This window comes from Apium graveolens, unplaced genomic scaffold (genome assembly GCF_009905375.1).
Source record: "Apium graveolens cultivar Ventura unplaced genomic scaffold, ASM990537v1 ctg2755, whole genome shotgun sequence".
Taxonomy (NCBI): domain Eukaryota; kingdom Viridiplantae; phylum Streptophyta; class Magnoliopsida; order Apiales; family Apiaceae; genus Apium; species Apium graveolens.
The window spans coordinates 39,996-52,664 of NW_027417788.1; the positions used below are offsets into that span (position 1 = coordinate 39,996).

The 12,669-nt window shown below is 31.1% G+C and overlaps 1 protein-coding gene across 1 annotated transcript; it reads right to left on the reverse strand.

Annotated features, from left to right (window-relative positions):
• Positions 1-1,404: 1,404 nt before the first annotated feature.
• LOC141700685 (putative Histone-lysine N-methyltransferase ATXR5) lies at positions 1,405-9,863 on the reverse strand. The gene is made up of 6 exons (XM_074504392.1): positions 9,728-9,863; positions 2,954-3,028; positions 2,207-2,421; positions 1,977-2,077; positions 1,667-1,888; positions 1,405-1,564 (listed from the first exon to the last, which is right to left on the reverse strand). The coding sequence occupies exons 1-6, from the start codon at positions 9,861-9,863 to the stop codon at positions 1,405-1,407; spliced, it is 909 nt and encodes a 302-aa protein (XP_074360493.1).
• Positions 9,864-12,669: the final 2,806 nt, after the last annotated feature.

Consider the following 12,669-nt stretch of genomic DNA (forward strand, 5'->3'; position numbering starts at 1 on the left):
TTCACCGGAGAAAAACCGACCAACACCCGATTGGTATACTGGTCGAAGTTAGCTGATGTGTAGATCAATTTAACGGTTATTCAACAAGGTTTGACTTTTACATTTATCGACCGAACAATATTCAATTTACTTGATCAGAATTGTGTTTGATCTAGACACCACACGAGCAAGAGTAAAAAATATTTGACAATCTTTGACCGTGGTCAGAATAAGCGGTCGGTAATACACATATACTGATCCCCAATATTTCTGCACGGTCATTTCTTGTCATTATTTTGAGTTGGTCGAAATAAGCTGGTCAAAAAAAGCCATATTTCTTGTATTGTGTGTTTCTTGTAGTGTGATATCTTCCCTAACTAGTACATATCACTTACTTTTTACTTTTTGATAGCTTCATTTCTCTCTCTCCCAATTCATAAGTAAATTTGATTATTAAAAAATAAGTTAGGACGTAGGAAACGAGATATTGCTTGGAATGAGACAAGTTTTGTATCTTAGAGGACTATATATATATATATATATATATATATATATATATATTATATAAAGTTTTAGAAATTTGTTGGAGTTGCTCTTTATTATAATAAAATTTGATTAGTAATTTTCTTGGAAGTTATAGGCAGGTGCTACACCAATGGACTATGAAAACTACATGAACACTTACCATTGTTAGACTGTAATATAAATTCATTTTTATTAGGCCTTCTAATTTTAACACTTTATAGTTTTAAAATGAGTTCTTTACTTAATATGGTATCAAACTTATAAAGGAGCTCACAAAGTTTGATTCAGTGTCAAATTTATCACTTATTTAATACAATATGAAACATGTTAAGTACTTTTGTGAGTAAACTTGCCCCTGTGCATAAAACTGATCTTCAAAAATTTGTGATTTTATGTGTCAAATGAACAAGAATATATATATAAATATATAAACTTGCAAGAGGAAGGAACATAATTCTATGTTTGGAGAAAACAAATTTATAGCAGTTGATTAGAATGTGAGATTTAGGGGTTAGAGAATAAAATTAGAATTTTTCTAAAAAATAATTTCTTGTTGTTTCTTCATGGTTGTGAAAAAGGAAACTGTGGATTAGCTCCCGGATGTAGGTTACATGTGTGTAATGCTGGAGAGGTTGTGGCACTTTTTTAATGCTTTATATGTGACTTATACAATACCGTGGTTTCAAAATATATTATGTAATCTCTTAATTTAGTTGTTACAAATTTATTCTATTCATTGCGGAAACTAAAATTTGTAGCTATTATAAGTCATTAATCTGAAACTACATATCAACAACTACATGTATTATAAGTCATTTAGCCTTACTAAAATATATAACAAAATAACAAATATGAAGAATGAGTACATTGGTAAAAAAATGTTCATTCCTAGGATGCCTCCTAAATAAAATGTTGTGTATCATATCCATTATCTTGTCCATTATAATCGAAACAAAGTCGTTCTCCCTTTTTTATATTACGAAGAGCGACAAGATAAACATGACATTTACCACGAACATTGTACCTCACAGATTTGAGGTTTTTCTTCTTTCTTCCCTCCCTGTATTTTTACAGCACTAGTCAATATTTTGGTATGGGTATCCATATTTTTTAGACAACGAAAAATATAGAATTAAAGGGTATGAACCACATAAATACTTACGCAGAATGGTTGTTAATGCCACTGATGAAGCGAGCTATATTTCCCCGCTTGTCCGGGCAAATAAAGAGACCATCTTCTTCTTCTGAGTCTCTGTAAGTAAGGAGGGTCATAAAGCTATCAAAATTCTCATCATCTCTCTGATTCCTGACAAAATCTACATCTCCTGTATACTCAGCAAGAAAAGTCATGGCTTTGATTGGACCATCTGCTTCAACTTTGTACCTGGAAATGCAAAAATGCATAATTAATATACATTCTATCTGTATAATTAATAACAAAACCCAATTAATCTATCAAATATGTTTTATACCCTTCCACTTCATCAAAAACAACTTTAAGAGGAGGACATTTTCCTCCTTTCATCATTACTTTACATTTCTTTATTGTTATGTAATCTTCGGTAGATAGTTCCTAACCAAATAAGAAATATAACATTAAATACAATGTGCATTCAATTAAGATAAATTCGAAAAGAAAATAACATTACTTAACAAAGGAAACGAGTTGTGCTCCTATAATTAAAATTTAAAATGTATATACCTGGATGTCATCTGCCTCATACTTGGATTGATTAGCAGATTTAGGAGCCATGTCATGTGAGTATGTCAGTTTATCACTAAATGCTACGTTCTTACTCTGCAGAGCAAAACGTAGAGAATCCATTTGTCTGTTCCTACTCTCAACATCATTTGCTGGAACGTACGGAAGAAATTTTGTAGATTTTTTTGGCAAACGTTTACGCCTTTTTTGAGGAACTAAAATATCAACAATATATAAGATAGCTATCAAAATATGAGGTCATGACAATAATTCATAATACAACTAAGTAATTTATAATACAACTATAAGTAGAAAAAATATTATGAATCATGTTTATATTTTTAAATACATTTTAAATAAAGCTCAAGTAAGATAAATGTCAATTATTTACATTTGTAAAAAAACAATTTTTTTTAATGTATATGTGAAAAATTAGCACATCTTTAGTTGTACCTAGTTAGTTTAAATGATGTACACAACTTTGAGAAATAGGCCCCTACCTGCTACAAAGAAGTTAGGGGGATTTATGGTCTGTTTTTGCTTTTGACAATATTAGTACTAATAAAACAATATGCTATTGATAAAATGCAAAATTATGTCACATAATATGGAAATTAGCAAAATTAAAATTAAAATTAAAACACTTCATGTACTAAATAACAATAAAAATAGATTAACAACATATATATATATGTACACAATTCCAAAAATGATCAATAACTTGATTTAAAAATAATAAAATCTTACCTTCGGGTGAAATGTATTTAGCTATAATCCCAAAATACCTCTTCCTTGATTTACTAGATCCATCTCTGGTTGATTCTGCAATATAATCAAATCAAATTTAAAAAGAAATCCAAATTGTAAAATTAAATAAAAAAAATTTCATGACCAAATTTTTCCTATTTACCTTACTTTGATTTTTAAAGTTACACAAGTTCTACAACCAGAGGATTATTAACAATTGTAACAATTGTAATCTCAAATCAACACTTAGGTCACAACAATTATTACTAACTTGTATTTCAGATCCGTGCAACTAAAACTTAGATATTAATTTTATTAGGACGCGCACAAACATACAATGTAATGAAGTAGAGTGACAGATACCTTCTGGGTGCTTACTTTTAAAATTTACCCATACTTTTAAAATATTCAAAACAAAATGTGAGGGAAATTTCCCGCCTTTTTTTGAAGTTATATTTCAATGGAATTCAGTTGCATTTAGGAATTTTCTGAATTTTAATTTTTAAAGAAAAAGTTTATTTAAATGTTAGTGAATATTTTAAAATTATGAATATGGGAGAGAATAAAAGTTATCCAAATAAAAAAATTTAGTTTTTAAAAAAATAAATTATGCGTTATAAGAATTTTAAATTTCTTTATTTGTTTTAAACTTAAAATTTATGCTAGATAGTTGTACTAGTCAAAATGATGCTTAACTTTTAAAATGACTAAACAAATAAAATTATTTTAATCTGAAATTTTGGTTATATCATTAATATAAATATATATATATATATATATCGAAGCATGAGCCAAAAACAGAAACAATGGGAAACAAGTAGCGGAACTATAGAATCACACCACCCACCTTTTAGAAATGTCACACTAACAGTTCATAGTGAAAAAATTGAGGCACACCCCATCAAGAGACCAGATGATGACATACTAAAAAATACTGGAATACAATCCTTGCTGTTAATTACACAAACACCCACCTAAATAGCATAGGAAGTCAACTAAACCAAATAGAAGACCGAATTCAAAAATAATAGATTTCCCCAAAAGTATTAATAACCAAGAACCCATCTTTAAGCCATACCAAGTTTCTAGAAAAAGCCAACAACAAATTCAAACAAATAGACCAGAATTTGTTAAAGCCATCAAAGACCATCTTAGCAGACTTGAAGCCTCCTCTTCCACAACCCAAATAGCTGCTGACAGTGTTTCATCTAAACAACTTAATGTCATACATCATGACTCAGATGAAGATGCTTTCATAAATGAAATACCCCAAGTTCATGATCTCCGACGAATGATTCCAAAATTCACGGCCCCAGACATTGGAGTTGAAAATAGACCTGGAATTTTAACCCAGTCTAAATTCAATGCATCCTCTGTTTATGAATGGAATATAGTTGGAATGTCTGAATATAACATTCTAAATTATTTACAACAAATGACCATGGCATCCAATGCTTATACAACCCAAATAGGAACCCCAGACGAAGCTATAGCTGAATTACTCATAGCAGGGTTCTCTGGCCAATTAAAAGGTTGGTGGGACTATCACCTTACCCCTGAAAATCATCTTGAAATCCTAAATTACATTATCGAAGATAAAGAGGGAAAACCCATTTTAGATGAACAAGGAAACCCCATCCAAGGAGCAATAACACAACTCATTCTATTTATAACACACCACTTCATTGGTGACCCTTCTCACCTTAGAGATAAGAATGCTGAGCTTTTATATAATCTCAAATATAAAAAACTTAGTGATTTCCAAAGATATAAAACTACTTTCTTTACCAGAGTCATGCTTAGAGAAGACTCGAACCATGCAAATTGGAATAAATATGTGGAGCCACAACAACTATGGTTGCCTTCAGGAGATCTTCTATATATTTCTCTTTTGGGTGGACTGGGGGGCCGGAGATGTTGGGAAGATGGGGCCGAGAATCGACTGGTATATTAACTTGTTTTGTGGCCTGATATAAATCGGCCAGTGACCTAAACTTGTGCACACGCGGGACCTTCTTAGGTGGAAACTGTGGGAGGTGGTTGGGTTGAGAATGTGGGGGGTAGTTGGGTTGGGAAGCTATAGGTGTGTTGAATGAAGACATCTTCAGATCTGTTGTAAAATGTCTGAGCTTGTATTTTGTAATTGGGGATTTTTGTAATTGAAGATGTTGATCGGGAGAGGGCTTGTGAAAAGGGATTTATAGATACAATAAAGGGCAGAGTTTTCTAGGGGCTCTAGGGGCTGAGTTTTCTAGGAGCTGAGTTTTCTAGAGTTTTCTAGGGTTTAGCGGTTATCAATATAGCCCTTACCAATATAGCCGTTATCAATATATATTTCAGTAATATATACATTATTTTTTTTTTCAACATATATCATTGTAGTTTTAATAATAATTCTACAATATTTTGTAATACTTGATAATATTAAATATATTTTGTCAATTATTATTTTAATTGAATTGTTATTCCAAAAAATGATATGTGTGAAGCAAATTTATCATTTATTCTATCATTTTTATTTCTTCCTTAAAGATCAAATTTAGCAATATCAATACACAATATGCACACCCTCTATATATCATCATAAATTTACCTGTTTCAAAAAATTAACTATTTTCAAGTAAATAATATTTAATTTAGTAGGTGAAGGTACGAGTTTTTTTTCTCAAAAAGTCTTTTTTTCCAAGAGAGAAATGATGTAAAATTTAAACTCCAATTCACATTTAAATTACAAGATTACCAATAATAAAACAAAGTCAACAATTTCATTATTGAAAAATCAAAGGTAAATATTTAATTAAGTTATCAAAAGAATAAAATTATGAAAGTGAGCTTATTTACCAACTTCAATCCCCCAAATAAAAAGTGGTCACTGTATTTTTTGAATTTTTTTGGATTGTTTTAAGATATGTAAGTTCTTTATTCAAAAGTCTTAGAATTCTTAATTCCTTCATTTCATTGACAACTTGCATGCAATTTTTTTAGAAATACTTCATTGATCCATTGAGAAAACATTAAACTAAAATCAAATTCCGCTAAAAAAAGTAAAATCGAGCTAGTAAGTGAGTTAAAGAAAAGCAAAAAAATTGGCCTATAAAAGTAGCATGAAAGAAATGTTGTTTGATCATAATATTGCAAGTAGCAATTAAAAATGAATTTCTCCGTGGCACATTGTCCACTATTCCGGTGTACCTGTTACATTTCCTACACCACTTACCCCCATCATAGGAATGTGCTTTATAATATGTATCTTTAATGATAATCTCATCCCATCATCTCCCCTTTATGATATAATGTACAAGATCCATAAAAATTGCTATGAATCAATATACTACAAGAAAAATGTCCATAGACATCGATTTTCGGCGATGTCTATGTTGTTTTGCAACAGATATTGATGTCGGTCATGTCTATTGTAGACATCGGTCATACACCGATGTCTTTCAACCCATTAGACATATATTTCCTTCAAAACAGTGATGTCTATCAATTTTTAGACTTCGATTTCAACACAGAGAAACTAATATATATTGTACTTTTTGACATCATTTTTAACACAACAAAAGTGATGTATATTTTATTCTTTTATATAAGCTTTTTTACAGTAAAAATGATGTATATTGAATTATTAGACATCCATTTTGTTATAAGAAAATTGATGCATTAACAAAATTAAAAACCTTGGAGTCATAAAATATATATCCATTGCACAATTTAGAAAATACATTCAACTAATTATCAATCAACCAATACATCTATCATCATCAGTACACTCTAGCGTAGGACATATGATACAAGTTGTAAGAAAACTAAGAATCCAAATTTTTAAGCTGGTACGTCGTTTGGGACGAAACATGTGTAGCAGCTATGCAATGTCCTCTGCCTTGTGTAGGAAGGATCCCAGTTCTGATAATAATTCAAAAAATCAACCAGCATCTCTATATTTGGTGTATCCCAACTTAAACCGTGGCCAGCGTCTATAAATGAAAACCACAAAACTTGGTACTATGTAACACCACATCAAAGGCATTTAAGATGTACATATTTTACACAATAGAATGACACAATATCCAAGTTTTAAAGAATATCTAAAAGCTTGTACCTGATATACTACAACAAATCTGGCCATTTACGACGGTTTTTTTGAACTGAAATCGTCATAATTGAGCCATTTATAAAGGAAAAAATCGTCATTTTTGGTCGAGTAGTAAGTTCGTTTTTTCGTCACAAGATAAAATCGCGTCGCAAGTTAGGAAGTAGGGGCCCACATAATCAATACGACGAAAAATAACGTCGTAAGTTATGTACTTACGACGGAAAAAATGTCGGATATTACTTTATGGAACCCACTTTTAATAAGATAAAACATAATTTTATGATAGAAAAATGCGTCATAAGTTAGAAATTTCTGACAGAAAAAACGTCATATTTTAGGAATTAGGGCCTATTTACGACGAAATATGTGATGAACAACCGTCGTAAGTTTGTATTTCCAGGTTTAAAAAAATCTAACCGGATTTTGGGCACTTTCCGGCAACCCCAATTCAACAATTTGATAGATTTCTTCAACATCTAATTTTATTAATAGATAGATTTCTTCAAAAGGTGGACTAACGACTAGAGACTATGTTTACTTTCCATTATTTCCTTCAATAGTAGTAGGTAAAAATAAACTAGTATAAATGACATGAAAAGTAACAAGCCAGATTATATAGATACGACCATGATATTAATATATATCTCTGGTGGAAAAGTTCAATCCACCAGAAAGTTTTGAAAGACTTGTATTTAATTACTTTGTGTTTTGATTTCATCCATATTTTCATTCCGCACCATAGCCAAATCAAACACATTTATATATTCACAGTAAAACTGTTCTTAAAATTGAAAAAGTAGCCAGAATTACATTCAACCCCCCTTTCTCTAATTCTTTGCTAGATTGTTAGGGAATAACAATTGGTATCAGAGTAAGCTCTTGAAGAACAAAGAGTTTAAAGATCACAACAACTAACAAGATGAGCAGAAAGGATGTTGGAGTAAAAATTCCATTTCTGGATAAAGACACCTATCACCATTAGAAGGTGAAGATGCATATGCATCTACTCTCTCAAGATTAAGAATATGTGGACTGCATTGAGAAAGGCCCACATGTCCCTATGATAGCTACTATAGTAAATAAGCCATCCATCCCAAAGCCTAGAGCAGAATGGTCTGATCCAGATATTAAACAAGTTCATAAGGATAAGAAGGTCATGAATATTTTGTTTAATGGTGTTGATGGTGACATGTTTGACAACATCATAAACTACAAAACTGCTACAGAGGTCTCGGATACTATTCAGGTCATATGTGATAGAACTAAGCAAGTAAGGAAAAATAAAATGCAACTGTTAATTCAGCAATATGAGCATTTTCATAGTGAAGAAAGTGAGTCACTCACTAACATTTTCAGTAGATTTCAAAAACTGCTGAATACTCTAAAGTTGCATGGAAGAGTCCATTAAACAAAGGACTCAAACTCAAATTCCTCAGATCTGTACCAAAGAAATGGAAATGTATGTCAATCTTACTAAGAAACTCTCAAGATTACAAGGAATTCACCTTGGATAGACTGTATGGGATTCTAAAAAGTTTAACAATTAAAATTTGGAAAAAAAATAATTTTAAATTTAATTTTACTTTAAAATAATTTTTGATAAATGTGATTTTATTATGATTCCTACTGTAAAATTACTCTAAACTCTTTAATTAAAGTTCAATGATTTTTTAAATTAAAAAAATGTGCAACTTTGATTTAATTTTGGTAATTAAAATTTGTAATTATATATAATAAAAATAAAATAAATCTATTTCTGGTTGATTTTTGATTGGAAATTAAAAAATTAATCTTTGATAATTTTAAAACTACTATCCTCCCAGTGATCAAAATTTAATCGATTTAACTACACAATCTTGTATGAATTTTATAAATTAATCAATGAGATTGGGAATATTTAAAATATTTTTTTTAAAAAAAAAAGAAGAAAAGAGAGCTTCTTTATGATTTTTTTTTATTTAATAAAATAAATTATATATAATTACTTGAATTTCGTTAATATAATGGATTCATATAATTATATTTCATCTATGTCTACAATATATATGATATTTAAAATAAAAATAATAAAATAATAATCATTTTAACAAACAAGAATTGTACTAGTTATAGGGTAGTAAAGTATAACGAGTGCATCTATCTTTTAATATGTGATTAAAAATGCTTTAAAATATAAAAACAGTTGACTAGTGACGGAATATTGTTAAATTATGAGTCACTTATAGTAAAGTTGCATGGGTCCATCTATGTTCTGCAAATAAAATATTATCTAAAACCTGTTATCTTGCAAAACATGTTTCACAAATATCATTACTTCAATAAAATCATACAAATCTCATATATTTACAAGTACAATATGTATATTCTGGAACATGAACATTTATTTTGTGCAAAGTAAACATGTTTTGTAGAATAATATATTTTGCTACGTTAGACTTGTAAAATATGTGGAATCTGCAAGATTTTCAATAAAATTGTGATATTTTTATAATATCATTGGAAAAATGATATGTTTTGCAACAATTTAACCTACATTTTAGTTGCACAAGGACTCCACGGACTCCAATGAAACACTGGACTCCATAGAACCTAATATATTATTTATTTTAATCAAGGCCGACTTAAGAAAAAATTAACATCTGTTATCCCGAATCAAGGCACATAATATTTAAATGTACTTGTGATTCTAATTGCACACAATGCAATTGCAACATTAAGTACGAAAAAGAAGATGAAGCCAACATGAAGGAAAAAGACAACGAAGAAGAAGCCAAAGACAACACTTGTACTTGCAATTGCCACTAGTCTTGCCATTTTCACTGTATTAGAAAGAATTATAATCCGTGGATAGTGTACATTTATGCTGTTGGTGCAATGGTAGCAATGGTTGTTGATGCCTGGGACGATGATGCGCCACCTGTCCACACTATAGGAACTTTGTTCTGTTGTTTCCAGGTCAAATGCAAATCTAGTTTGAACATTTTTTTTAGTAAGCACGTGGGTGTCCCAGGGACACTAGTTCTAGTTTACGGGCATCTTGACTAATCTTGGAGAGAGATAGTTTGTAAAATATTTAATAATTATGTATGCTTGCTTTTCTATGTGCTTTGCTGATAAAATAATAATTAAAATGCTTTTAATCCTGGAGAGGGATAGCTTGTAAAATATTTGATAATGATATGTATGCTTGTTTTTCTATGTGCTTTGCTGATCAGGTTGGAGTTTCAGACAAAGAACGAGTATTGCAAAGGAAGCTTAACCATATAGGTGAAGTTGCAGATACATCCTCCTTAAACGGTCTTAACTACCTATTAGAAGGTGCACATGCTCTTTGTAACTTTTAATTTTTTGATCCTCGGGTTACTTGCGTATTGTCAATGAGGATGCATATAACATATTCATGGAAAATTGATACTATTAGAAAAAAATAGAATATATGAATAGAAAATGTTTCTAATGACTTATGGTTAGTTGCATCTATCTATATATTAGAAAGAACTTGTGTTACTATCTAAGGCGCTTGCAATTTAATCTGTTACTACTAATAGAAAATATTTTCTTGCCCCCCCTGCTTAGGGTATTGATAAGATTTTAAATTGACATATCTCAAGCAGACTGTTAAAGGAACAGGTACATACCAATTTTGATGCAGAACTCTGTATCTAGTATTTCTATACCAAACTAATGTCTGCAAATCAGTTCTTGCAAGGCTAACCTCATCTGTTTTTATCACAATAGCAGCAAAACAAGATCCCTTGCTGAATATTAGAAGCAGAATACTAGCTAGAGATTGTAAAATTCTAGATAATAAAACTACTACTTGTTATTCAGAAAACCATTGCCGAGCTCTTACTTATATTCTTATAAGGTTTCTGTAGTTTGGGTAAAAGATCAGCTTAATTATTCATTAAAGGGTTTAACGTGACCTAGAGGAAAAAACATGTAAACCTCATCAAGTAAATCACCATCAAGAAATGCATTTGTTGAACACACTTTAGGTGTAGCTATAGAAGATCTTTCCTTAATCATGATGAACACCTATCCTTATTAGGTAGTGCATTTGATAATGATCTTATATATCCATTTTTGCCATTAACTGCCTTATTGTGTGGAAGCTCCATTAGATTTTAAAGCATCTTGTTGCCTATCCATGACCTCTACCCCCTTACTGCGTATAATTTTCCCTTATAATCTAAGCTTCGAGTCAGTTGGAAACCTAGCATAAAAAGAAGTCTAGAGATAGCAGATATCTGAGGAAGTGACACGCACAATATTTTTTATTAAAGATGAATCAGCTGAAGAAGAACTATGAATCAGAGTTTAAATCAGAAGCTTGAAAATCAGCATCGGCAATATAGGTGATCATGAGAATGTTTGTAAAAACAACACAAATACAGCAGGAAATTATTAAGAAGAAACAATAGTTGAGCTTGCTGTTATAGTGCTGGTAAATATTATTAAAGAATTATGATCTTCAAGTTCATGTACTTAAGATTCACATTAATAATTAAACAAAATGTACTATACTGAGAAGTAAGAGGATTATTAGTAGTTAGTAGTAGAAAATCAAGAACATAATAGTCTTGTCAACCAAATTTATTAGTTGACTAACTCTGCGTACAAATGCCTAAAACTAAGTCTAATGTTTCATTATTTGAATGTTATTCTCTAGAAAGGTTCATCTCCAGGAGACTGCGATCACGCTTACCTCTTTCGAAACCTTCAGTTCTACCTTTCTGATCATTCTTTTAATTTTTCTTTGAAACTTACTTTTTCGTTTTTGTATATCATATTCATATATGTATTGGATCATCCTCACATACTCAACTTGTCCTGCCGATTTAATTTGTGATTTTTCAATTTATCGCAGAGGTGATTAAAGCTCTTATTCAGCAGAATGCATCCTCTTTCCAATTTTCCAGTCTAAGGCTTAGTTAGGTGTTTGTTTCCTGTTTTATAGGATCGTGGAGTAGTAGATGAGGAGTAGGAATGTAGTCGCTATTTTCTAGGAACCAGCAACTCTTGTTTCTATTTAAGTACTTCTTGTAATCTCTTTGGCTGAATAAGAAGCTAAGTATCGTATTAAGCTCTTCAGATTTATCTACTTGTGTTAAAGAGTTCAAATATATAGTTCTATTTTTACATTTGGTATCAGAGCTCATATATTCAGAGTACTCTCGAGACAGCACTGTAAGATGGATAACGGGAAAAACAAAGGTGGATCGTTTGGGCTAACTTACCCAATGTTGGCCAAGGGAAATTACACGGCGTGGGCTTTAAAAATGAGAGTGTTTATGCAGGCCCAGGGAGTATGGAATGCGATAGAAGCGCCTGACCCCAAAGATGAGAAGAGTGACAAGATTGTCTTGGCCATGATTTATCAGGGCATACCTGAAGACATGTTATTATCCATCGCTGAAAAGAAAATAGCCAAAGAGGGGTGGGAAGCCATTAAAGTCATGTGCCAGGGAGCTGATCGTGTAAAGAAGGCCAGAGTGCAGACACTTAAGGCGGAGTTCGAGACTTTACGGATGAATGATGGTGAGCAACTTGATGACTTTTATATGAAGCTCAATGGTCTGGTGTCTACCATTCGAGCTTTAGGAGAGGAAATGCACGA

Coding starts and splice junctions, on each gene's coding strand:
- LOC141700685 (XM_074504392.1), bottom strand. CDS start 9,863: ATGGCAAGACTAGTGGCAATTGCAAGTACAAGTGTTGTCTTTGGCTTC. Junction 2,422..2,953: donor TAAATACATTTCACCCGAAG/GTAAGATTTTAT, acceptor TTGATATTTTAG/TTCCTCAAAAAAGGCGTAAA. Junction 2,078..2,206: donor ATGAGGCAGATGACATCCAG/GTATATACATTT, acceptor TTATTTGGTTAG/GAACTATCTACCGAAGATTA.